Source organism: Cottoperca gobio, chromosome 19 (genome assembly GCF_900634415.1).
Source record: "Cottoperca gobio chromosome 19, fCotGob3.1, whole genome shotgun sequence".
Lineage (NCBI taxonomy): Eukaryota > Metazoa > Chordata > Actinopteri > Perciformes > Bovichtidae > Cottoperca > Cottoperca gobio.
This window is the reverse complement of record NC_041373.1, coordinates 7,919,303-7,946,827: the sequence shown is the minus strand read 5'-3', so window position 1 is coordinate 7,946,827 and position 27,525 is coordinate 7,919,303. Positions and strand designations below refer to the sequence as shown.

Genomic DNA, 27,525 nt, shown 5'->3' with positions numbered 1-27,525 from the left:
GTATTTAGTTGCTTTAAATCATGCCTAAAGTAAGAAAGTATATGATTTTATATCACCAGAGGAACTAATACTGCTCTTTATTAACCCACACTCACATTCACAGACCCCTCTGGATGTTATGAGGTGAGGGAGGCAAAAATAGCTCTGACATGTCTTCTGCTGTGACCAAGCCCCTCTCCGCTTGGCCCTGTCAATCACACGCCAAAACAAGATGGCAGGCTGCAGGAGCTGGGTCTTCTTTATAACAGGCAAGTTTATTCCTGAAATAGTTAAACTGCATGTATTATAACAACTGTGGAAAGCCCGTCTGTTGTTATTTAGTGTAAACATTTGGTCTTGATTCCAGCTGTCAAGGATTGTGAGACTTTAACTGTTAGACTACAACCTCAGGGGGTTGAGTGTTGTTATGTTTTAATGTCAAATTGAAGGTTTTGTTTGACCATTCGGATAAATCTTTTGTGTGTTTTTTTTACACTTCCACACAGTTTGTGCTGTCAGATTTTTTGAGGCCAATGCAGAGATTAAAGTTACCATTCCTGTGGGGAAGTTATTTACATACGAGCTGCTGAGAGAGACTTTCCAGAATGACTTTGAGCCTTTGTCAAAACTCTACGGTAAGAATCATATTTATTCACCCTTTTGTCATAGTGAAACAAAATGACAAGTGATATATCTAGTTATTGCATGTGTTTTAACCATCTACTCCTCTTTCTGTATGTTATAAAGCTGGACGCTTGTATGATGACCCCATGATTTTTAAGTGCAACAGGCAGAATTTCCCAGACCTCCCAGAGTGGCTGCGCTTCACCCAAAGACACCCTTACAATAATGGCTTCCTGTACGGCACACCGACATCTCCGGGGAAAAGTATAATTGAGGTATGAAGTGATACACTGTCAGTATGCTGCACATGACATTCCTGGCCTCATTTTGCCGTTTAGTTGTATATATTCTCACATGTTTCTGTTGCTGTAGATAATGGACCAAACATATATAAGAAACAGAGACAAATCTGAAAACTAGGCAGCTATCTGACACATTGGTGGTAACTGTTAGGTTCAGGTCAGACCCCTCAGAGACAAAAGCTTTGGGTTTTTTTGTAGTGCTGTTGTTTTGAACTAACATTAAAAATTCAGGAAGAAACATTTCTTTGAAGAACAAGAGATGACAGATTTCTGAAGTGGAACTTTTAATCAAACAGAATGTATTATAACTGTAAACATGTTACATTTTGGATGTAACTTCAGATTACAGCTCTACATCTTAATCAAAACATTACTTATATTCACAAACTGCAGCCCTTTTCTGGGGTTTAACCTCGATTAAATGATTTTGGTACATTTTAAACTGTCCTTACCTCACATGGTATCCTGTGTTCAACACAAACTCTGCAATCAAATATAAATACTGTATAAAGCAAATCAAAACGCATGAAAACTGACACAGGTGCCTTTACAAATGAACAAATCTTTAGTCATAATCACTCAAAAATATATTTAAAGAATAATTCTAGGTTCTAAAAAATAAAAATAAACTTTTTAGAAATAAAAATATAATACAGACTATTTATGTACATTGTGCCTTTTCTATGGAAACTCTATTTATGCCTGTAAATCACTGAACATATTAATATTTAAAGTCTCTTTTTTCTTCATTTAGATTGTATCATACATTTTCCATGGCAGACAAACATAACAAGAAAAACAATATGACAGTAGAGGGACATTTTCATCCCACAGAAAATAATAACCAATGGCAGGAGGGAGGGGAAGGGTTACAGTGTTAAGTCATTTTTTAATTATTTAAGTTTTAAAATGTTCCTTCAAAAATGTATTTTATTGTGAACAGACATAACTCCCCAATCATCAGGGTTTCTCAGCTCTACATGAAATAGAAATAAAGTTACTGTAAATAAAACATGCTTTTATTCACCAATGAATAGAAGACTTAAGAGAGTTAATGCATTACTTAACCTTTTTAAAAATAAATGTTTTTTATTGGATGTTTCTTCTATTCTATATTTATGTTGCTTGTACATATTTTGTACAGTATTTTTTCATAGTTTATAGTTTTTTTCTTGTAATTTATATTTGTGTTCCTTAAATTAAATGTTGCAAAACTTGCTTTTATTTTGTATTACTTTTACCACAGCAAATTCCTTTACATGGAATCCTAGTATGTAATATACAATCCAGAACCTGATGGGAAATGTAAGAAACCGATAACTAATGTAGAAGTGGAAAAGGCGGGTTGATGGGGGAAAAAAGGTACAAAATTAAGAAGCAAAATAACAAACAAGACAAGACAGAAGTGAAATAATATGAAAACCGATAACGATGATATACTGTATATATTAAACTCTTTCTGACAGATCTATGCCATCAACAAACGGAGCTATGAAGCAGCCAGACACATACTTGTGATCAAAGCCACTGCGGGTAAGGGTGATTGAAATGATATTGTATATACAGTTAAATAAGGGAGTGCAATAATGACATGAGGTACATCACTGCTGTCACCCACAGAGAAGATGCTGCCCTATCAAGCAGAGTTCTTCATCAAGCTGAGGGAGATTGAGAAGGTGCTGCCCTCTGCTGTTCAGGTTGAGATAAAGCAGGATTTACAGAAGCTGTGGGACACAGAGGCCTTGGAAATTGTCAATTTTACCAACGCCCTTGACCGCGGCGGCAGAGTTCCCCTCCCTCTTGCAGGACACTTTGAAGGGTAAACAAAGAGATGTGGGTGAGATGCTGTAAGTTTAAGCTTTGGAATAACTGTGTGTTTATAAATGTGTGTCAGTGTGTATGTGAAGGTTGGGTCGGAGCAGTATTTCTCAGATTGTCTCCTAAGGGTGCTCACACCAGAGAATGAAAAGCAGTGCACAGCAGGGGCAAAGGTCAAGGTACCCGGAGGATGTAGCTTCTGCAGCATTCCCAGCAACTGTATTACCTGGTGCAAGACGGAGCTGGTGAGGCCTGATAAGACACATAAGTGAATTCTTTATGATTTAAAAAATATGATGAATCTGAATGGGCAAGGCAGTTTGTTTAGAGACTTTACATGTAAGACTTGTATGTAAAATCCATTCTCTCTAAATGTTTAGGAAATAGTGTTGAAACGTTATTCCTGCTATTTCTGGGTAGTCACAGGATGATTAAGGGCATAATAGATTATTTAAATGTCTTTTTTTCCCATCGTGCTTTTGTTTTGTGATATACTATATACTTTCACCTTGTCAGGCCCCTAGAAATCCATCAAATGAGGCCGTCAAAAAAGGAAAGGTCACTCTATCTTCCACCTAATAATTGATTCATCATTTAAAGATGATCATTTCTAAACGCAATACCATTTTGTAACCCCGTCCCATGATTCAATTTCCTAGTTAAATGCTTACGATTTTCAGATTGTAAAAAAAAAAGACCAAATAAATGAAAAAAGTCAGAAAAAAGGAATAATTCTACACTGCAGAACTGTGTTTTCTTCTTCTTCTTCTTCTTCTTCTTCTTCTTCTTCTTCTTCTTCTTCTTCTTCTTCTTCTTCTTCTTCTTCTTCTTCTTCTTCTTCTTCTTGTCCTGTTAATTATTTCACAACAACTCATATTTATCTTGTGACACACTGGAGGGGTCCTGAACTGCAGTTAGGGATGCAACTTATGGTTATTTCTTCTTATTGATTGAAAATGCTCAATTCTATAAAGTACGTATTGTGTAAGTCTTGTTTTGTCCTACAAACAATCCAAAGATATTAAACTCACTATCATGTAAAACCAAGAAAAGCAGCACATTCTCACATTTAAGAACCTGGAAGCATCAAATGTTTTACTTTTTTGCTCGAAAAATGACTGAAACGATCAGTTGATCAAACAAACCTGTCACCTGTTGCTATTTGTCTCACAGTTACTATAAACACAATAATCACTTTGACCTTTTCCTTCTTTTTCCCTGCAGTTTGATCTGACTAAACAGGAGCCAGCTCCACCCGCTCCCACCATGGGTTCGGGGATCCTGGAGGATGGAGGTGACTTCGACCCTCCCGAGTCTCCTCCGAGCAGAGACTTCTTCCCGGACTACATCGTGACAGTGATCGTGCCCCTGATCCTCGCCATTATCCTGTTACTCCTGCTGGCCTACATCATGTTCGGCAGACGAGAGGGAGTGTATGCATCCATCTTGAATCTACTGAATAAATAAATCATCTACATTGTTGTTGTGATAAAGGCCCGGGTCAGTTCGCCAAATTACAAAACATTTCCCCCTTGTGGACATTCATGCAGCTACACCAATACAATGGATTCCACTAGGGGGAAGAAGGAATACACACATTTCTGTTATGTGGGTGAACTGACCCTTTAAGGCAAATCCTGGATTGATCCTGATAAACTGAGCGGTGACATTTTTCTCTTTTTTTGTAGTACGAAAAGGAATGCAAGAACAAACCAGTAAGTACATTGTTAACTGTCCTCTTGTTGATGCTGATACAGACTTAACACAATGCTTTTTGCTTTTTTTAATCTAAAATCCTTCAAAAATAAATGGTTAAAAACAACCAAGATCCAAAAAGTGTATTGTAAAAATGTTGCTTAAAACTGGATAAAAAGTAAATTTATGACATCTTCAACAATAACGCTGACGCATGCGCAAAAGAGGTACAACGCCATTACAGGCGACCAAATGAAACGCTCTGTTACCTCGATCAAAATACATGATTTCTCTAGATTTGAAAATGGTTGGAAACATTTGGGATAATGTAATTACATAACTCAACAAAATATATAACATAGGTCTAGTCGTTTTGAGACATTTTATTGTGCAAAACTTACATATTATACCTTCCAGTAAAGGATCTGAAGAGGCTACTTCTTCCACCTCTGCATAGTAGTTATGAAAGCAACCACGTATGTTGGGTCTGAAAAGGCTGTAGAAAAGCACAACGTATTGTATGTGATGTTATGTTTGCTGCAGGATTCAGCTGTACCACCACCACACTATTCACGGGAACACTGATGAGCTGAGGAACATGGCTGGACACCGCGGCGCTCCTACACCTCTGTCCACACTGCCCATGTTCAACAGCCGGACTGGGGACCGGGCTCCACCGCTGCAGTCTGACAGCATCCCCCTCATCATGGCCCAGCAGTAAGGACCCCACACACTTTTTAACATGTATTCACAAACCTGCTATTATTGTCATTACCAGCATCCTGCTTCTATTGTTATTACTGTAATCTGATTTAAATTGATGACTCATTTTGATCACTGACAAGTAAAAATTATTCTTAATGTGCAACTTTTTATTTTATTCTCCCAATTCTATAGTGATCCTTACAGTGACACGCTGCCCAGGTAAACCCACTCATGGGACTTCCTCCTATAACACTGGATTCATTCTGCTCTATATTTGATGTTTTTTTACTTGGATTATTATTGATGATTCCAAGATCACTGACTCATCATGCTGTTTGTTTTTGCAGGAAATGAGAAGATGAATTAAGCATCTTTACATACATATATACAGTCTATGATTCTATATTTGCAGTGGGAAATTATGTTTTTTTTTCTTCTTAAAATTAAATAAGAGTTTGTAGTTTGTTAAATTGTTGTTTGCCCTTTATGATTTTCTGTATTCCACTATCTTTCACTATCAATAAAAAAAAAGATCAAAAGCCCCATTCTTCATTGTTGTGTCAATCGGCAAAGCCTGAGATGTCAAATAATGATCTTCTTCTCATCTCTTGGTTTAAAGAATAGATTAAAACCTATTTCAATGCTCATATGACCACCTGACTATTGTTTTAAGACAGACTTGTGAACCTATCCTTTAATGCCTTTTACATACATTTTAGTAGTAGTTGAAATAGAAGCAGCTACAGCAAGCTTTGTATTCTGAGGTTTCTGTAATATTTGCTGATTTATTGTGATGATTTAACCTCTTTCCCTCTTTGAAGGGAACATCACTTTGATTAACCAATGTTTATGAGTCAGAGTCGGGTAGCTGTAGTTTGTTCATCCAAAATGATTAGGTGCTACTGTTCTATGGCGTTGATATTATCTTTATATCTCTTGCTATAAAAGAATGATGGTTCAATCTTTTCTGCTTTTGGATAGAGGCAATGTGGAACCATCAGAGGGCAGTGCAGCAGCAGTTTCTTTCTTTATCCTTTTGTGTTAAACTTCCATCTAAAGCGGCTGTTGTTGCACTAGATATGCAGGAGGGGTCGCTGGTGTATCTTCATCTGATTTGGGAGTTTGTGATTTAAACACACTTCTCCTCTCCTGTTAACAGTTTGGTCCGAGGACAAACTTCCTCCTCCTGCAAGTTCCCTATTTTCAAGTGATCGTGGAAAACTGCAATGGCTACATGTCTGTTTACCATTTGATTTGTTCTCTGCTGCATTGTATACTGTTTTAGCACAGATTCCTAAAGGAATGCATAGACAGATCTAATCAAAAGTAGCAAATGTGTTTGTATTAATGAGGAAAAGCCGGGTTGGATTATTTGATATTGGCCTTGTTTTCACTGCTGCTTAATAGCAATGTATTCAGTGCAACTGTTGTGGAACAGTTGATCCCTGAACCCTATTTTAACTCTATTTCATTGTAACATGCATCCAGTTAAAAAATGTGCAATGCCGCTTCAGTGTGTGGAGTATTTTCTTAATCCTCTAAACACCTGATTTCAGTTTCACAACAGTTGCTAAACAGGACAGTGAAAACTCAGCCACTGAATAGACCACTTCACATGCTTTATTTCAGCACCCAAAATAATTAAAAACATCTCAATTTATTATACATGTACAAAATAAGTACAGAATCTCTCCTGGAAACCATGAAAGTGGGTCCGCTTCAAATTATTTTTTAAGAAACCCTTCGCGATAGACATCAACAAACAACATAAACAACAGGGTGGGAGATGTGTGCTGTTTCTTTCTTTCTTTTTTTTGTGAAGAGGAGTTTTCCACAGGGGGCAAACAGACAGAGGGATCAACACTGAACAAATGTGCAGGGAAATTATATTGAACCAGAGTCACTTGCTTTTATCTGCAAAGACATGATTGCATGCAATACATCTGCAGTGATCACCTTTGCAGAACACTTTAGAAGAAAACAATTGCACTGCAGAGACAACAAGACAATGAGTCAATTTAGTAGCACCAAAGGTTCTGCAGGCATTAGTGGCAATAATTACAGTATGATAGTGAGTTTCACCATCAAACACCAATAACTGGACCTCTTTGAATTGGTAATAGCACCTTTGACTGTTTTTGATTTCCCCATTATAAACTTGTGTAAAATATACCCTTTTCGTTTAAGAAAGAAATGGTGGTGATTTCTTGTTTTGAGGTAGCCATCTACATATTGCAATGAAGGTGAGCTTCTTTGTTTTTTGCCCTTTTGCTGGTCTTTGTCTGAGCAACGTTTAGGTGTTCCTTACAAGAATTTAATACAAGAAGACACTTCACACTTTTTACAATTTATTTAACACCAGAAAAATGGTACACATCACTTGTTGTTTTCAATGTCCTCCCGCAGTGGTAGAAAATGGCAAAGGTCACCTGTGTTTCATTGTGTGTGGATCTTTTTTTTTCTCTCAATCTCTAGGGGGAAATTTTACACAAGTATATATTATTTTCTTGTTGCCAGTGGAAACAAACGATTCTTTTTAAAGTGTCCTTGTGGTTGGTTTTGGTTGAAGTAGCAGTCCCAAAAACTTCGCATGATTGTAAAAACACAAACATCGTCTTCAGTAGAGTGGTTTTAAGCATGTGGACCAATGGCAGCCGAATGAGTTTTGAATGCATAGAAAAAAGGATTTAGAGATGACTGCTAGAAAAAAAACAACAATGTCATGTCCATATTTCTTTCTTTTTACAAGAAGCAAACGGGGCCAACTTCGACGCCAAATTCCTGATCAGGTGCACCAACATCCATAGGAGCAATGTCAATGATGGGCAGGCGGGATGTTTTTGATGTCTTGTAGTCGATGACTGTCTTGCCCCATGTGCCAGTGTGTGACTGTAGAGAGGAATGAAAAGAAAAACAAATCAGAAACTGCGCCTCTAAGGGATGATTTGACATATTTCCCTTTAAGAAATGTATGTAAATGCAAGCTCCAGGACAAACTCACCGTGCAGCCATCCTCGCTGACGCTGTATGTGAAGCGGCTGTTGCCCTCGGCTCTGATCTCAACATCGTTGGTTCCCTGGAGAAGCAGGGCCTTCTTCAGGTTGCCGGTGGCGGAGTCCATGTAGGCAATGCTGTTCTTGCAGTGGTATGTCATGTTCTGAGATGCCTGGTTGGACATCAGGCGCATGAAGGTCATCTGGATGCTGACATCCTCGGAATCAGCTCCATTGCTGCCATACTGGAACTGCGTGGCGGAGGGAGGAGAAAGGTGCACAGGCTTTACTAACACAGACTTAACAGTGGATATTCTATGGTCTGACATTTCACGAGGGTGATGATCTTTTGTGCAGGAAGGTTTTGACTTCTTACCTGGAATCCACCTGTCATGGACTCGCTGAACCAGACGTGCTTCTTCTCTCTGATGTTCTTGCTGAGGTACCAGTTCTTCATGGGGATGCTGGACTCGCTGGGGTAGACGCAAGTCTCGCCAGTCTCCATGTTGCAGTGGACCTTGATGGCATCCAAAGTGGATCCCTGGTTGGGGTCAACCCAGTACATGTCTGTAAAAGAGGAACATAAAACAGTTAAAATCGAAACTAATCCTTATTATCCATATCTACCAGCTGCATCGGGGCTCTGATCTGCACTTACTGCTCTTCCACTCAGGGTGGGCCATCTTGAGGTCACGGCACATGCGGACTGGGCTCTTCTGGGTACCGTCGGGGCTGCGGATCTTCTCAACCTTCTGAGTCAGGGTCTTGAGGGTGGTGTCGACCTCCATGTCGCGATCTTGCATCACTTTGGGGTCGTCAGCGCGGTAGTGGCCGCCACGGAAGGGATCGGGTGCCTTCTCCTGAATGGGCTGGCTGATGAAGTCGAATCCACTGCCGGGAGGTCCGGGGGGTCCAGCGGGTCCGGGAACTCCTGGAGGACCCTGTTTTCAGCAACACCAGGAAGTTTACAAACTGAAGACACATTCAAAGTATTTGCTTAAAACAAAGATCGTAATGCAACTTACGGAAGGTCCCATCTCTCCATTGCGACCACGAGGTCCAGGGGGTCCGATGGGTCCGGGCAGACCGTTCATGCCATCCTTACCAGGGGAGCCATTAGATCCAGAAGGTCCCTGTGGAGCAAGAGCCACATGATCACTTAATGAGAGAAAGCATGTCCAAGTCTTCTTTTTCTTTCTGTGTATAACTATCGTCTTCCCTGTCATTTTCTGCACCTTTGATCTCAATAGGACAAATCTATCATCAATTCATTCACAGTTTAGCTTGACATTATGTGCATGTGTAAAACTAGTAAATGTGTCAATAATTATAACATATGAAGTCGTAATAATAATTTTCAATGTTTTTGTTCTGTCCTTTTACAGTTGACAAATGATGCGGAAGACTAAAGACAGACTGTCCAAGTATCACATTGGTAGTAAGTAAATGTTTTGTGTTTGTTTAGTAAAGCAAATGTACTTACTCTGGGTCCAGCGGGTCCAGAAGCACCAGCAGGTCCTCTCTCTCCAGAAGTTCCCTAGAGGTAGAAGAAGATGTGAATATCAAATATTACCAGTTATGCATTTCAGAATTTTTTTTTAATTACAAAGTGAGAAAATAGATTTGTTTGATGCAGTTATCTGTACACTTTTGCTTGCTATACTCTACCACTGTGAAACAGTTACTTACAGATTGGCCGGGCAGACCCTGCATGCCGGTGAATCCTCTGTGTCCCTTGTGTCCTCTGTCTCCAGCCTCACCAGCCTCTCCTCTGTCTCCCTTTAAACCAGCAGGGCCCTGAATGGAAGCAACAGGAGGTCAACATGCCGTCTCAGGTTCATAAACTCATGAGTCAACATGAGACTGGAGCAATATCTCAAATCCACATTTAAATATGATGCTTATTATCTGATGATGAACGTACAGCGGGTCCACGGACACCAGCAGGGCCACCAGGGCCGGCAGAACCAGCGGGACCCTAAAGGAAAGAGTGAGTAGGAAAAATTAGATCAAATCTAAACTCTTCTGCAAATTCTCAGATTTAGTTAAATGTTCTTCAAGATAAGCAGAAAAGGGGCTTACAGACTCTCCACGATCACCACCTTTGCCAGAGGAACCGACAGCTCCGGGGGCTCCAGGAGCACCAGGGGGTCCGGGGGGTCCAGACATACCAGACTCACCACGGTCTCCCTACAGGAAGCAAATCTCCAGTTAGACAATGCAAGGCAGCTACAGTAAAGGGTCATTTTGTGGATTAAGAGTAATGGAAATAAATCCAGAGGAGGAGAAGGGTTACCTTGGGGCCGGCAGCTCCGTCGCGACCAGAGGAACCATCGTTACCGGTGGATCCCTGTGGAACAGAAGCGAGGATGGCCAATCATTATAATATTTATCAACGCTAATACAGGCATCACTTACCAATGTGTAAATTTGTAGGTGCATTTTCTGTCTCATACCTCACGACCAGCCTCTCCGGAAGCACCGGACAGTCCAGGGGGTCCAGCAGGTCCAGGGAGTCCACGCTCACCATGAAGTCCAGAAGGTCCCTGCTTTCCAGGCTCGCCCTAAAGAAAAGCAAAAGAGGTCAGTTCCCTGCATGCAAGTGGAAGCTCCGAGGATAGCATCCTGGGCTCAAGTGTGGTATAAAATTATGAGAAACACATTTTGTGTAAAAGGTACTTTCATGTGTACATATGTACAATTCTGTCCTGTCCTTATGGATCGGAAACACTAAATCTTCCATAGCAATGTCCATCTAAGTTTCCAAGGTGATGCCTTTAAATGTCTTGTTTTGTCAGTTCAAAACCCAAACATGTTCTCTTAAATATGATGTAAACAGAAAAAAGCTGAGGCTGCAAACAGCATTTTCTGCCATTTCCGTTGTTAACTAATCGTTGCAGCTCTATTGGATAAGATAGAATATATGTTATAGATATGGACTCTGGTCATGGTGAATACTCACAGATGTTCCAGGCAGACCAGAGAAACCACGCTCTCCACGCTGTCCAGGGAGACCGACCATACCACGCTGTCCAGCAATACCTTGAGGTCCGGATATACCAGAGGTACCCTGCACAGGACGACACACAATCAGTTAGCAGACACATCATTGAAAATAAATCACTTGGCGGAACATTTATGTCAGAATTATAGCGGGCACTCACAGGGGCTCCATCAGAACCAGGAGATCCTTTCTCTCCAGTAAGTCCTGCGGGTCCACTAGCACCACTCTCACCGGGGCGACCAGCTGGACCAGGCTCACCACGACCTCCTCTTATTCCATCTTTGCCAACGGGTCCATTAGGTCCGGGGGGTCCACCAGCTCCCTGGAGACATGCAAAAGATTCAGGTTAGTGAATGAAACTGTGCTCAAGGCCATGATGGAGATTTTTTAAAGAGTTATTGCAGCTGGTTATGTGGATTTGGTGAAACTTACAGATGGGCCAGAGGGTCCAACTCTGCCGGCAGGTCCGGGGAAACCAGTAGCACCCTACACACACACACACACACACACACAAAGAGAACATGGGCTTAAAACATCACCATCATTATCACAGATCTAATTCTACCAAGTCTCACAGGTTGATGGGAAACTTACAGGGGATCCAGCACCACCACGAGCACCTTTAGGTCCAGCGGGTCCAGAAGGTCCCTGTTGGCAGAAAACAACAAGGAAGCACAATTAATAATGGGATGGGAATAAATATGACATTATGAAAAGATTTCCATTTATAAGATTAATTATTAACTCCATATGGCATCAATAATGAAATATAAATACTGAACTCAGCACTTTTATTGATGTAAAGTTGTGACTTGAGTGTTTTCCATGATTACACCACGGTATGCATTTGTGTGACTTGAGTGCCTACCTGAGGTCCAGAACCTCCAACAGGTCCACCGGGTCCAGGAGCACCAGCGTCTCCCTTGGGTCCAGAGTCACCACTCTCTCCCTTGGCACCGGGCTGACCATCAGCACCCTGAGGTTCAAGGGCAAGAGAAGAAACACTTAATACACATGCTTTCTTGCGCCAGCTTTAATCTTATGATCTTATGATCGAAAGAATATAAATCTGTAGAAGAATATCAGTTTTGGTGTAAAATATAATGTGTGCGATTCTTACAGGAGATCCAGCGAATCCAGCAGGTCCAGAAGGTCCGTTCTCTCCACGCTCGCCCTGTTAAAGTAATGAGGAGATTTAGGGACATTCAGTCATCATGATTTTCTGCATCTTGTAAGATACAAATCCAGTTAAATGTTTATCTTGAGTTTGTTTTCTGATCCTCAATCAGGTGTACTTACAGAGGAACCACGAGGACCGGTGGGTCCAGCAACTCCAACAGCTCCACCCTCACCCTAAAACCAGAGGTGAAGAAGAAGGTCAGCAGTCATCCTGAACACTGATATCATGAGTCTTACATCACGTTGTGCCAAGAAACCAAATGTGTTAACAAAAACAAAACTGAACTGACCTATGTCTTGTTTTTATACTATCATACTATTTCAGATAATTATGTGATTGCTTGAATGACCATTTCTGAAAAATAAGACCCCTTATTTAATATGCATAAACATTTGTGATTAAAGATACTGCAAGGAGATGATAAGAGAAAAACAATACAGCAAAGATCATAAACCTGGATCACTGATATTTGTAGGTTAAAACAGGGTCTCACCTTCTCACCCTGAGCACCAGGGGGTCCAGGAACTCCAATAGCACCGGTCATACCACGCCCGCCATCTTTGCCGGCAACACCATCAGCTCCCTTGCCTCCAGCCTCACCCTGAAGAAAGAAAGTGTCATAATCTCACTTGTGATGATATTTAAAATAACAAAGGTTTACCCATCCTTACTTAGTTATGAGAACCCAGATATGTCACTGCTTTATATTTGGCTGATTAGTAACAAGTATCTTTCTTTACTTGCTTACATTTCATTAACCAATTTCTGCTATTTATCAGGTAAATTTAACACAACATTTACAGGAAAATACCTCATTCTTGACTGAGTAATTAAACACAGTGAGTGTTACTTTTCTCTTCCTTTAAGCTCTGAAAACATTACAATGACCTTTGAATCAAATGGCTTCCGATTTGCTTTTGTCATAATAAATGCTAATTATGATTTTCTTGGGTTTAAATACATTGTACAGCTTTAAAAGAGACAGGACAGGTGTAATACTTACTCTCTCTCCCTTGAGACCGGACAGACCACCAGATCCACGCTCACCGGGCATTCCCTGCATACCGGGGGATCCCTGACCACCGGGGGCACCACCAGCACCAGCCTCTCCCTACACACACACACACACACACACACACACACAGAAATATACACATTATTATCTATTGATGATCAGCTGGACGCACCATTGAAATAATTTGCAATACACAGTGGACAACTGGTAAATGTGTGTAAGGGAAAGGGCTTCATAAATAAAGGTTATTTTAAGATGATGCAGCAGATTGGTTGGTTACTCAAAGGTTAAGCTGCTATTCCTGATAGTGAATGGTGGAAAACAGTAAACCTATCCCTTTAAATGTAAATAGTTGACCACAGGAGAGTGTAGATGTGTGATTAGCAATATCAAAGAGAAGAAAGAAAAGTCTTCTATTCTCATGTCAGTTCATACATGTGTGTAAGCCAGACACTGGATTAATCTCAGCTATACATGTGTATGAATATGGATATAAAAAGTGTTGATTATCCTAAAGCCAGCATAGACCAGAACACATGTAACGATATCATTGATTTCAGCATATGTGAATGACTCATACAAGAAAATATTATACAAATGATACCAGTACAATGGACCTCATCATGAACACAGAGGTTTCTGTAGATGGACTAATAGTGAGTATTTATAATATATATAATATATAGTTCCTCATTAAAGAATTGTGGAAATAAAAAGGAATAAGGAGATAAAGCAGCTGTGTGAATGCTGTAGGATGTTTTGGGTTTTTTTGTAAAATCATGCTGCATAACTTTCTTAAACAGGGATTCATACTTGTACTTGTAAGGATGTTGGACTGTCCTTTGTGGTCGTGGATTAATATTTATTTGCCTCTTATGAACCATTTTTCTGTAACAAACCCCCGGAAAACTTCACGTCCAATCACGTGCAATTCTCTGCAAATACTTTTCTGTTTGCCACTGCCTTTTATTAAATCAAATAATTATTCACTTCTTATACTGCACTGAAACTTTCATTCTTGTATTTTACACCTGTCTTATTCTATTTAATAATGTTCTATTCTCTTGTCTCTTCAATGTTCTTAATGCTATTTGAATGTCCTTTTGTGGAGTGTTTCTTTTTGCACTTTGTCTCGACGCACTTTCAATTGTTGTTGAAATGTGCTACATAAATAAAACTGACCTGCCTATTATACTTCATATTGATAATTTTGCACTTGTTGATAACTGACATTGTTATGGACATTATGTTTTGTTCTTTATCATTTCAAGAACTGTTTTAGAACTTTTTTCTTTTATACCCTACCTTGGCTCCATCGCTACCAGCAGAGCCAGGAGCACCACGGCTTCCAATTGGGCCAACAACGCCGGTGGCACCGCGCTCACCGGGGAATCCTCTGTCGCCCTAAAGAAGAGAAGGGACACGACATGGGTCATGATCACTTTATCTAAAGGCCAGAGGAACAGGGTTTTTTCATGGATGATGAAAATGCTTTGTTTCTGAAATGCAGGATGTACTCACTCTTGGTCCAGATGGGCCATGGGGTCCAGCCTCACCACCAGCACCCTGAACAAAAGAGACAATTTAATTGAGGAATCTCCCAGGAAACACCAGAAAGCAACAGGTGTTTGATGTCAAGGAAATTGAAATCTATGGGTTTTATATCTGACTATATTTGTGTAGAAAAAGATTTGGGCATTGTGACTCTTACCTGCTCACCAGGCTTGCCAGTCTCACCAGTAGCACCTTGGGGTCCGGGAAGACCCTGAACAAGGAAGAAAGGTGGAAGATTTTAGGGTTAACAAGTTGATTTGTGGCCCAGCTCAGAGATATATCGACGAAACAAAAGACAGTGCTTAGGCTGATGAGACATTATCAAAACCCACCTGGAACCCACCGGAACCAGCAGGTCCCTGCTCTCCCTTCTCTCCAGCAGGTCCCTGAACAGAAAGAAGCAAACTCAATGATGAGAAACCTTGCAAACAGTGACATGCTTTAGTTTAAATTAGGTTTAAAAGATGAGATACATACAGCGATACCAGAAGGTCCAGGAGCACCAACGTCACCGTCTTTGCCAGCAGCACCCTGTGAACGGAAACATAACCCAAACCAATTATCAACTGTTTTCATGTACTTTCATTTTGACAGAAAACTTATTTTACACTGGTAGAGTTTCATTTGTATAAAAATATACAGGTACTTACAACAGCACCAATAGCACCACCGGGTCCTCTCTCACCGGGCTTACCACCCTCACCCTGTTAAGAAGAGCAAAGTCCACACTTACATCTGCTGAATAAGGACTTTTACATCAGTATTTCTCTTAGATTTTACTTTCATGGGTTGAAAAACACAACACTGAAGTAGATATTACTGATGTCTTGCTGATCTCATATTTGAGTTATGTTCTACAACTGCATAGTATTGATAAGATTCAAAAGGCTCTAACAAAGTAGCAAGGAAGAATGCTCTCAAACGCACCTCCTGAAAAGATCTATTTTTGCGTTTAGAAACAAAATGAGCAGGACTGTTAACTCACATTAACTCCCTTGGGTCCGGGGAATCCCATAACTCCAGGCTGTCCTCTGGCTCCGTTAGCGCCAGCAGGTCCAGAGCGTCCAATTTGTCCAGCGGCTCCCTAAAGATCATCAGAAGACAGGAAAATACTGAGAAAAAAGACTCTCCTATCATGATTAAATGGAACGTTTACAAGCTGCAGTTCTTCTTTGTTGTATTAAACACATGTCAGTACTTACAGCAGGTCCAGGTTTTCCATCAGGACCGGGGCTTCCGGGGCTACCAGCCATACCCTGTGGAGGGAAAACCATTCAGTGAGTATGAAGATAAAATTCAGGTACAACAGCTACACTTTGTGTATTTGCTTCTGTTGATTTCTGTGTTGCAGGACTCACCTTGGGTCCAGGTGCGCCAGGACCACCGGAGCTTCCAGACTCACCAGTGGCTCCCTGAGCTCCCACTGCACCGTTGGCGCCACGCTCACCAGGGCCTCCCTGTCATACAAGTGGGGAACAGTCAGGAGAAATCTACACAGGTGGGGGCAGTTTATGATCTATTGTCTCCAGTTAATTGGAAGGTTTGATTTTCTTAACATCATTCATTTGGTCAGGTATTAGTTTTTTTATTCAGTCTCATTTCAAATATCCTTGTTAGTTTTTATCATACTATGGTCGTTTAGGACGTTGGTGCAGTCTCGTCATTGTCTCGTCTTAGTCATGGAAAAATATTTAGTCATAGTTTTTGTTAATGAAATTAACAACTAAATCTTTGTTTTGGTTTTCTGACGAGTTAGGTGTGAATATGTTAAGCCAGATCAAAGTTTGACAAATGTATGACCTGTTTGAGGACTCATATATCTAGATTGATTAACTCACCTTTCCACCAGCAGTTCCATCAGCACCAGGGAAACCACGAGCACCAGGGGAACCCTAAAGGAACAAACAGACACACCAACCATGTCAGTAACTGTGGTGTAGATGCTCAAACTTCAGGGTGAATCCCCCTGGGAATTTAACATACTGTAAAATATATAGAAGTCTATTTAAAAACACTGATTACAGGGTTGTATTGTTGTTTTATTACCATGAGTGAAGCTTGATATGTTGATATGATAAAAGTGTGTTGTAGAATGTACATACACGCTCTCCAGGGGGTCCACGGGCTCCAGCACCGCCGGGCTCTCCACGGCCTCCTCTCTTGCCTTCCTCACCAGAGGAGCCAGGAAGTCCCTGAACTCCAGCGGGGCCCTGGAGAAGAAAGTAAGGCCATTAGAAACACTTCTTTTCTAAAATCATGCAGAATGGTGAACTAATGTAATGTATTTTGTAACTTACAGACTCTCCCTTGGCACCAGGCTCTCCTTTAGGACCAGGAAGACCGTGGTCACCCTGTTGGCAGAAGCACACACATTTAATGTTGGCTCTCAGGTCTCATATCCCAATATGTTCCTGAGTTTGATGAATAAGGCCCATAAATGTATGTTGATGACAAAATAATTCACACAATCAATCGTTTACTCACGTTGTTTCCCTTGGAACCGGGAGCACCGACAGCTCCCTGAGCTCCAGAAGGACCACGAGATCCGGGGAAACCAGGAGCACCAGCAATACCAACAGCACCCTGCAGGATCAGAGAGTCGGGCGTCAGAACATTTGATGTGCAGGATTCAAGCGGCATAAACATGATGAGTGAGTATGATACTTACAGGAGAACCCTTAGCACCAGCTGAGCCATCGCTTCCGGCGGCACCCTGTCGAGAGATATGAAATGTGTTTAGCACTGATTTGCATTTAGCATTTCTATTTTATCCTTTCCATGTGAAAAGGATTAGACATTATGTAAAAGAGAATCCAGTATATCTACTCACAGCAGCTCCAGCGGATCCAGAAGGTCCTGGGTTACCAGACTCACCACGGGCTCCTTGGGGTCCCTCATTTCCACGTCCTCCTGGAACACCAGTCTCTCCCTGTGAAGGGAAGCAGCAATGTCTCAGAAATCTGCAACTTGAATATTGTAAGTTTCCTAATCAATCATTTATAAATCATGATCAAATAAGCAAGTCAATGCCAAAGTTGGATTTAATATAGAATTAAATTACATTTAGATAGTAAGATAAGTTAAGATAAGTTAATAGTCTATAAAAACGGTGGCATGTTTCCCTAGTTTATTGATGCTAGTGGGTAGGTGATGTTTTGGGTTCAGTTTGTTCATTAGCAGGATTAAGGAAAAACTACTGGCCCAATTTTCATCTAAGTATGTAACATGGGACAAGGAGCGGATCCAAAACTATTTTTTGAAGCCACTCTAATCGCCACACTAATCTAAAATGAGTTCATTGCACGAGTAGTTTGATCCAGCTGTTGCCCAGTTTCTGAATTCTGAAAATGATCCAGCTGTGTGTGTGACTTCACAATAGGTGACAGTTACAGGATATTATAATAGATCATCCAAGGTGCCATTAGAGGTCTACTGAGGCCATCTGGTGGCTACAGTGTTCACCTGGGGCATCCAGTATTAGGCCACATCATTTCAGTTTTACACCACGCTGCCTAATGGTTGATGATGTACAATGGAGAGTATAATTAATCTATTACATGTTTGGGAAGTAGCAATGGGAAGTTTCAACACCAAACATTAACATATCCTACTATATCCTTGCAGGCTATTAATGTCCCCAGTCTTCCTACTAATGAAGAAGACCAGGGAGACATTGAGACAGCGAGTCGGGTGGATAACCAATGTGGTGAGGGCTGATGAGTTAAAATATGTCCCTTCCTGAAGAAAAATTGTATTGGGAAACTTACCTTAGCTCCAGCACCACCGGGGAAACCTGGGGAACCAGCGGGTCCGGTAGGTCCCTGAAATACAAAGACACAAAGACATTCGTAAATTTGATCGACTGCTAATTACAGAGCAGTGCATCAAAGCCTTTAATATAGCACTCATCGCATAGTTTAACATGGGTGATATGATCTTAAATTTCCAGCTAGAATTAAGGCACCTTATTAAAAACATAATACTTACAGGGGGTCCAGCAGCACCACTGTTGCCATCATTACCACGAGCACCCTGCAGAGGAGGAGAAGGAGGAGATTAGTGATTTGCAGGAATCATATCTGTATAAAAGTATGTACTCAAATCAAATATTATTACAGTATGATAGGAATAGCAGTGCTTACAGAAGGGCCAGGAGCTCCAGGGCGGCCTCTCTCACCAGGAAGACCACGTGAACCCTAGAAAAAACAAAAAAAACAATATTAACTTGACAATTTGACTCCTTTTTGTAGATATGAATCAGATCAGAGTGATGAACGTTTCAATAAATTGATTGAGATGAGACAAAAGCGTACCATGGCGCCGGGGATACCGTTCTCACCAGATACACCACCCTCTCCCTATAGACAAATAGAGAAGGAAGAATCAGCTGTGAGAGTTTTGTATTGAGTGGTTGAAACTGAAATTGTGGTTTGGTGCTGCTTTGGTGAGCAACAGCACATCCTGCTCTCCTACCTTGGGGCCAGCGGGTCCACCCTCTCCCTTAGATCCATCCAGACCGCTGAATCCCTGCGCACAAAATCATGCAGTGTCAATCACCACGTCAGTTGAAAATAGTGATTTCTTTTGTTTTATTTTTAATGTTCTTCCAAACTCACTCTGTGTCCCTTGATGCCGGGGAGTCCGGGGGTTCCGGGGAATCCACGAGCACCCTGCAGGAGGAAAGCAAGAGATATGTTAATAAGTGAGTTTCAGAAACAAACATGCCTGATGCATTTTCGTTTTCTGACCTACTGGAAAGTAATAATAATTACACTAAAAATGGTGTAATGATCAGCATGCTGAGCAACAGGTTCCACACAGAAGCCTCTTTTAAAAATTCATTTTTATAGAAAATACTTTTTAGAGTTTTTCTTTTAGTTTTATGCTTTTTTTTCATTGATATATTTTAAATATTTGTATTCATTGTCTTTTATCAGTTTCTATTTCTTGGCTGCATTGAACTTATTATAATTGTAATTGTGATTTCTATTGTTATGTCTGGGAAGTTTTTGATATATAAATAAAATGTATTAATATTAATGTAGTATTCACCTGAGGGCCAGCGGCTCCACGCTCACCGGGGCGACCAGCTTTGCCAGGCTCACCCTGTTGAAGACACACAGAGGAGGTTAGTATGTGAGATATCACCTCTAACTGAATAGGAATGTCTCCTTCAGACAAATAATGAATGACATATATCAGAAGGACAAAGGTTTAGTGTTAGAAGGACCAATGAAATGTCTTTCCTTTGGTTATACATAGATATAACTGCACAACAAACTGGAAGGAAATAATCAATGAATCACTTACATCATCTCCGTTCTTTCCAAGGGGTCCAGCGGCACCACGGGGACCCATGGCACCCTAGAAAACACAAATAAATGACTGGATTAGCACCAAATCAATGTTGACTATTTCAAGAGAGTGTATGAATATCCACTGTGTCAAGGGAAAAGAAGAGGGGGTGAGAGGGGACTTATCACAGAGAAAAAGTGCAGATGTGTGTCAGTGGGTACAACAGAAAGTGGAACACAGGAAGTGACATGTTAAAAAGAAATCCATAATAAGTATCATTTATAAAATGGAATCATGCAGACTTCTGGATTTCCTCATTCAGTTTAAAGCTAAAGAGAACCACGGCATAGTGTTGTGCCTCATTAATGTGGACATCGCTCAGACAGAGCAAGAGAAACTTGTATTTAGTAGAACATATTGTGTACTCACAGAAGCTCCGGGCTCACCGGGCTCTCCGGAGGGGCCATTGAAACCCTGAGGACCCTGATGGACAAAAAGAACAACAGAAATCAACACCACATCTTCTTCATGTTTATGCATTTATCTTAGATGCAGTGTCACATATCTGATCCAATTCTGTTTGAAATGTTGACGAAGTGTATTGTCAAAATAGGACTCTGAACTGATAAAGAAATACTTACAGAGGAGCCAGGGGGTCCAGGAGGACCACGAGGACCCATGGGGCCCTGTTGATAATGATGAGAAAAAACACCATTAGTTTCTCTTTATTATTTAGTCTAAACAGGAACTTGTTGCATATTAGCAAGGCAGGTACATTGAGAAAGAGCCTTCATACCATTGGGCCAGGGACAGGTGGGCCACTGGATTTGGAGTGGTCAACATACCCCATCTGAGGAGAGAAGTTCTGTAAGGGGAGAAGAGAAGGAAAGAAATTAGTCCCTGAGCTTTGGAGAAAAAACATTTTTAAAGTTCATGTATCACAAAAACTGGAAAAGTCACTCTGAATCACTTGCTGCAATATAAAGATTTCTATTTCAGCAGACGAGTATGAATTGATCAGAGCAAACACATATTTGATCCTGTATCAGTTACATTTTAACACTTTAACACTTTAACATTAAAATGGTATAAACTCTTAGTGGAACTTCCATGTGTCACTAAACGGGTCAAATCAACACAAGATACTCTGCATTTAAACCTGAGGAGCGGGCAGCTGTCTGCACTCCCAGTGCTGATATAAACACAAAGCCTCTCCTGCCGATCTTTCCCCTTAAGTGTGTATCATTGTTGTGGAACTGATACAGAAATTGATCATAGCTTTAATAAGACAGCCTTCGAGAGAAACAGATGGACTACAGTGAAAGAGTTTTTAAGCTGTATCTCATGCGTAAACAGAATCAAGTCATCTATAAAAAGCAATCCGAGACTTCCTGGATGTTGTGACATGGAGATACTTACTCCGCCAAGGCCAGGGGGGCCGGGGGGGCCGGGAGGGCCGGTACGACCAGGCTGGCCATCCAGTCCATCGTTGCCAGGGGGACCAATAGCACCCTGTAGAAAAGAAGAAGACACAGTCGGTTAGCAATATTCTTTACTAATTATTTCAAATTTTCCTTCATGTAATTCATTCTTAACTTGCCTTGCAAAAAGAATTATAGCACAACCAAAGTAGATGAAACTGTCTTTTCTAAGAAATAAATATCTATATTGACAAAGGAAACTGTTATATATATATATATGATCTTATTCAAATGCTCAGATATTGATCATTTTTCCACTTGCTGTACCTTGAAGATTAAATGCTACTTTTGTATTATACATCTTTACAAAAAAAGTTTAAAATGATTTTAATTGCTATTATTATTTCTATTATTATTATTATTATTATTTAATACTACTCCTTCATTTTAGAAACCAATTTGCGTTATGTGACCTTTCAACTTTTGATGACCTGTTGACCTTGTGACCTAATTATCAAAGGTCATCATCAACAATTATGTCATAGCAGCTTTACCAGCATTTAGCTTGTAAACTCAATGAGGCAAACATGTAACACGACTGTGTTCATTTTCCAATGTTTTGTCAGTAATTAGTCAAATGTATAACAAAGAAATAAATATAGCTTTAAAACTATTGAAAAATCTCCTGAAAATAAACCTAATCAACCACATGTAGCAATGATGCAATAACCAACACAACAGGGAAACACTGATGTGATGTGATCTAATAATCATACTCAAGAATATCAATAAAGACTAAGTTGCTTAAACATTTTTCTTGTGCAGTCAGTTTGCCCTTGTGGAAAATATATACAACTCAACTAAAAAACATTGTATTTATTTAATTGAAAAAGTCTCTTGAATGGTGAGAGTGAACTGGAACCTACCGTGTCTCCATTGGGGCCAACTTCTCCCTTCTCTCCTGGCTATGGATAGACATAAAAAGGGAGTTAGTCTATGCTGCAATGTTTCATCCAGGCTGTAAAAATCTTCATCTAAATTATAAGCATGTCATGACAAACTAAACTGGCCCATGCCAGCACCTCTAAAGAGAGGCCAATATGAAGTTTTGGTCTCAGACTATATTCACAAACATTTTTCAATATAAAACAAAAAGGGCTAAATACCTGTTCTGGTTGCTGGGGTCCTAAAGAACCAACAGAGAAAAAGAAAATGTCAACATCTCTAGAACATTTATGAGACACACATTCATAACATTTACAAAATAATGTTAACGTCAGGGCTGATTACAGCATAAAATACAGCATTTCGCAGAATTACTAAAACAAAAGCCTATTCATTTGATTCTAAATATTTTATGTAGAGGAAAAGGAGGGAAATAAATGATATAAGTGTTGTGTATTGGGAGACGGGACTTAGGTGTTGCACCCTGCAGTGTCACTGCACAGGTTATGAAATTACATATTCATTGCCAGACTTCGCCAAAGAGCAGGTAAAATCCACCGTTAAAGGAATGCATATTGCAAATGAATTGCACAAAAGGTAAATCCAAAGCGATTGTTTTCTGAATGAAAATCCTCGGGAGAGCAGGCAGGCTTAGGGCCTCACGTCCATTTGTGGCCAGAGAGCCATGGATGGTCAGAGATGAGATGGGAGGCACTAGGTGGCGCCACAAAGCTAATTAACCACAGAATTGGTGAGGAGGATGAAGGTGAAGTACCATCGACGTCGGGGCAGATAGGGCAGCACTCTCCGTCTGGGATGATGGGATCAGCGCAGTCGGATGTGTCCTCACAGATCACCTCGTCGCACATGACGGTTCCACTGTCGCAGACGCAGATCTGGCAGGGCTCTGGTTTCCATACATCCTTGTCGTTGTACAACTGTCCGTCTAATGAGCAGCTGCCAAATGTGCCTGAGAGAAGGAAACCACAGTGAGTTTGGCAACATTAAATAAGAGAAAAAGAGAGTGAACATCTTATAAATTCTATCCAATAAATGCCCCAAAATAGGTTTGGCGTCAGTAAACTGAATTAAGCATTTAGTTTGATTTAGTTGACAATGGCTACACCTGCACACATGTGCAGCATATGGGAACCAGATGTGCAGATCTGACACCAGAACTGCCTTCAAAATAACATAATATCTCCATTTGAGACTGTAAACTATTCAGCTCAGGCCTCTGACTTGTGGGGCACAGACTTTTTTTACTAGTTTTATTTTCCTTACAGCAACTTTGTTATTTTTAGATCCGTTTTTGAACTTGTTTCATTCTAGCTAGATTATGGCTTCATTAAATCATATAAACAGGATATAAACATAGAAATATGGTATTTAGTGACTAATTTATGAGCAGGAATAGAGCTTCTAATGAAGCGTAACATCAGTGAAGGTTTACGGTTCTTTTTGGTTCAGGTAAATGTCCGAATACATCGCTTAGTGTTGCAACAGAACAATTGTAGCAACCGTCACTATCCAATATTTCTGATCAGATGTAGGTCAATATTTTCTCCTCAAACACTATAAGTGGAAAAATACACTGCGCCTAATCACATTTCAGGCTGGTGGATGTGGTTGGGCCCTGGAGGTGGGAGGACCGAGGTCTGGAGGATGGATGCACAGTTCCAGTGTTTGCCACTGAGCGGCGCTGTTTACCTATAGAACCAGATCTTCCGCACCCTTCTCTGCATTGGTGATTAATTGATGTCTAGACCTTTTTTCACTGTTGACGTAAGACTTTTTCCATTGTCCTTTTTTCAGCTTACCAAACCAAGTTTTACACAAATTGGAAAATGTTTTTGTTTATGTCAGTGTTACATTCTAATGAAGCTTTAGTGCAAAAGTTTTAACTTAAAACAGCTCAAGGTTTCCACTTAATCAGGTTTGGTTCCCCAAAAAACTTTTTTTGCTTTCTTTTGATGCATTAATGTTAACACTACTGAGAAAAATGCTAGAATCTACAGACACTGGCACATCTTTGTGAGCTGGCATGCAATCTTTCTAAAACTACTTTACAAACTAATTGCAATTAAGACTTCCTCAAATGGTTTTGCCATTTTCAAATTTCTTTATGCTTGTGCCCTTCTTTAACTCTTTTTGAATTCCTGTCATTGCGCATCAGTGCAGCTGCTCCCCTCAGGTTTGCAATCCAGCGCACAGACGCACAGAATTGAGCATGTATCTGCACGTCAGTGAGAGCAGCACACAATATAGAAAATATCTATAAAAGTTCCAGATCTCCCCCAAAAAACTGCCTCACAGTGTAACAACGTTTACAATGTCTGCGCACTGGAGTCAGGTATCACGCACAACGTTCAGTTCCAGCATCCTTGCGGGCACTCCACATCCTGAGGGTGCCACAGTCCCAAAACAACTCAAATCAATGTTTGAAAGTGATACTTACTATCATCCTCGCCTTGACCTCTTGCCAAAAGTACTGTTGCGCTGAGCAACAGCGCTAACCGAATATCCACAAAGCTGAACATGTCTAAATATTAGACATGTAGATTCTTTGAGACAAAGGGGAAATCCTTTTTTTTCTCCTCAGACACCACTCATACAGGATAGGGTCCGGCGCGTGTAACTCCAATACAGACCCTAGCAGAAACTTCCTACTGCCTAAACAATTGAGTTAGCTTGGCTTTTATATGCCTAAACTTTTGGGGAGGTCCTGTGCCACCAGATAACTTGTACATGTTCAAGTCAGAGTCCCTCCTTCATCAGAGAGAGGGGCCGTCTTTAAACATGTCAAACAAGTTCAAGTTTCAGCTCAACGTGGATGATGAGGACACTCACCATTTACGCGCCGGCTCACCGCCGTTTAGACGTGTTTCTTTTTAAATCATATTCTGCTTCTCCATGGACTTTCCTAATTGAGGCTTTTGTTTTGGGTGTTTTGTGTTTCTTTTCGGCATCCAACCTGAGACATCGTGTCGCTGAGCTGATATTCAATCGTCTGGTCACTGGATCATTTTATTTATAGAGCAGATAACTTTGCAGTGTAGCCTTCATTAGGCCCCACTGTATAAAGGATATGCGGAGCTGCTAAGGACTAAATTTAATTCAGTTGTTTGATTGAAATGTCTTCATTTTATGATAATATGGGCTCAGTGGTTTATTTAAAGAAGGAGGAATGAGTTCAGAATTACATATTTCGTGCGCAATTTACGCACGGTGAGCAAACCAGATGGAGATTAAAATATCACCCAGATAATTTGAAGATGTATGTGGACTAAACTGTTTTTTGTATACAAGTAATAAAGAGTGTCCATCTCTCAAAGACATTCGTGACATGGAATCATACTTGTGTTATTATTGGTATTAAAACTCTGAAATTCATTAATTCTGGGCCTGTACACCTTCTGAGTATCGAGCACCTGCAAACAACTGCAGTTTCAACGTTGCAACTTTACACACACAATGTATTTAGTTGCAGGTTGTATACCTATATCTAAAGGAAAAGCAATTGCTCACCTGAAATCAATATAAACTATTTCTCCCCTTTATGCATCTGAACCCTTTCTCTACCATTGCTACTCCTTCATACAAATCAAATGTAGGCTATCAAAAATAGTGCTTTCATCTTTGTTTCCATTAAAAGTAAACAGTAATCCAGAATCCAACATGAACAACGCATGTACAACAATCTGTGTTAAAATCCACCTTTTCCAAAAGAGGCATGGCCATCCCATGATGTTAGAGACAGGGAGGGAGGAACAGGGAGAAGAAAATTTGGCAGATCCACATAGCAGTCTGGTTACACTGTGGACACGTTGCAGCTTCTACAACTACAGTATGGCCCAATTTGACCTTTCATTTACTCTCTGCTGTTGTCTTCCTTCTTTTTCTAACATTCAACCCAAAGAACCTGTCCTGTTTTCAGTAGCAGACATTTATCACAAGCACAAAAGCACGTTAGACTGATGATAGTGGAATAACCTTATTTTTTATTTATATGTAAGGTACAGGGGGATGTAATTCTGAAATAGACCTTGTATCCATTTTGAGAAAAGAAAATGAAGAGTTTATAAAAAAAATGCATAATAATAGATAATAACTTGAATACATGAAAATGTATGAAATGGTCATAACTATTAAACAATACAAAATGTAACATGATTTTGTGTTGAGGAAAACGTAGATATACAATGTAAAAACAACAACAAAAGCAGTAGATAGCTACAAATATCTAATAGCTCCAGCTTTCCAAAATGTTCATGACTAAATGATTCAAAAGCTGCACAAATTACCTCAAATACATTCATAAAGCTCCTTCTGATGTTTATTGGCGCAATCTTTATAATCCATGAATTATGTTTCAGACATTTGAACATCCACATGCATATAGTGCCTTGATATTTCTTCATTACATTACACTTCATTTAGGTGACAGCTTTTGTCCAAAGCGACTTACAATAAGTGCAAACAACCACGAGGACACAAACTCAGAACAGCAGGAATCTTGCAAGTTCAATAGCATCAAATAGGCCAAATTAATTTAAGTGCTACATACAGAAAAACATCTTTATTTCTTTTGGTATTGGTGCAGTCGAAACAGATGGGTTTTCAGTCTGCGACGGAAGATGTGAAGACTTTCTGCTGACCTGATATCAATGGGGAGCTTTTGTCCAAAAGTATCTTCCATCTTTAGTTTTAGTTTAGTTGAATAGTTTTAGGCTTTTCGTGCCTTTTTTTGACTTTGAAAAGAAATACTGATTGATATCTTAATTTGGCAATTGTTAGATAATGTGTGTGGCAATGATTTCTGATGCAGTGATGCAGTAAAGGATATTGTTTTAAACCATTGTTTACGGCACGTGCATAATGCAACAATGAAGCGATTTAAACTGCCACAAGTGCACCTTCAAAATAAGACACACACATTTAAGTGACTTTGGATAAAGTGGATAAAAAAGAGAGGGGAAATTGTTAAAGTTACAC

At 40.2% G+C, this 27,525-nt stretch overlaps 2 protein-coding genes across 2 annotated transcripts; one reads left to right on the top strand and one right to left on the bottom strand.

Annotated features, from left to right (window-relative positions):
• Positions 1-107: 107 nt before the first annotated feature.
• Positions 108-5,665, top strand: sgca (sarcoglycan, alpha). Its single transcript, XM_029455667.1, has 11 exons — positions 108-248; positions 486-614; positions 727-878; positions 2,372-2,438; positions 2,526-2,724; positions 2,800-2,968; positions 3,948-4,156; positions 4,412-4,438; positions 4,962-5,135; positions 5,316-5,342; positions 5,471-5,665. The coding sequence occupies exons 1-11, from the start codon at positions 212-214 to the stop codon at positions 5,475-5,477; spliced, it is 1,197 nt and encodes a 398-aa protein (XP_029311527.1). The 5' UTR covers positions 108-211; the 3' UTR covers positions 5,478-5,665.
• A 1,056-nt stretch (positions 5,666-6,721) lies between these two features.
• col1a1b (collagen, type I, alpha 1b) lies at positions 6,722-25,205 on the bottom strand. The gene is made up of 51 exons (XM_029456157.1): positions 24,989-25,205; positions 23,306-23,500; positions 22,752-22,771; positions 22,512-22,550; positions 21,584-21,676; positions 20,961-21,029; positions 20,806-20,850; positions 20,594-20,647; positions 20,180-20,233; positions 19,922-19,975; positions 19,486-19,539; positions 19,343-19,396; positions 19,183-19,227; positions 19,012-19,065; positions 18,857-18,901; positions 18,637-18,690; positions 17,700-17,798; positions 17,538-17,582; positions 17,354-17,452; positions 17,167-17,220; positions 16,972-17,079; positions 16,708-16,761; positions 16,228-16,326; positions 16,072-16,125; positions 15,855-15,953; positions 15,520-15,573; positions 15,347-15,400; positions 15,202-15,255; positions 15,027-15,080; positions 14,837-14,881; positions 14,621-14,719; positions 13,304-13,411; positions 12,794-12,901; positions 12,420-12,473; positions 12,241-12,294; positions 11,989-12,096; positions 11,715-11,768; positions 11,553-11,606; positions 11,281-11,442; positions 11,079-11,186; positions 10,573-10,680; positions 10,413-10,466; positions 10,199-10,306; positions 10,041-10,094; positions 9,806-9,913; positions 9,600-9,653; positions 9,142-9,249; positions 8,775-9,057; positions 8,493-8,683; positions 8,125-8,367; positions 6,722-8,012 (listed from the first exon to the last, which is right to left on the bottom strand). The coding sequence occupies exons 1-51, from the start codon at positions 25,068-25,070 to the stop codon at positions 7,866-7,868; spliced, it is 4,350 nt and encodes a 1,449-aa protein (XP_029312017.1). The 5' UTR covers positions 25,071-25,205; the 3' UTR covers positions 6,722-7,865.
• Positions 25,206-27,525: the final 2,320 nt, after the last annotated feature.

Excerpts from the sequence above, each read along its gene's own strand:
- sgca (XM_029455667.1), top strand. The coding sequence starts at position 212 with ATGGCAGGCTGCAGGAGCTGGGTCTTCTTTATAACAG. Across the intron at positions 249-485 it reads CTGGGTCTTCTTTATAACAG|TTTGTGCTGTCAGATTTTTT; the intron begins GCAAGTTTATTC and ends ACTTCCACACAG. Across the intron at positions 2,725-2,799 it reads CTTGCAGGACACTTTGAAGG|TGTGTATGTGAAGGTTGGGT; the intron begins GTAAACAAAGAG and ends AATGTGTGTCAG.
- col1a1b (XM_029456157.1), bottom strand. The coding sequence starts at position 25,070 with ATGTTCAGCTTTGTGGATATTCGGTTAGCGCTGTTGCTCAGCGCAACA. Across the intron at positions 17,453-17,537 it reads CTGGTGCTAAGGGTTCTCCT|GGTGCTGTTGGTATTGCTGG; the intron begins GTAAGTATCATA and ends CTGATCCTGCAG. Across the intron at positions 17,080-17,166 it reads CTGGTGCCAAGGGAGAGTCT|GGCCCCGCTGGAGTTCAGGG; the intron begins GTAAGTTACAAA and ends TTTCTTCTCCAG.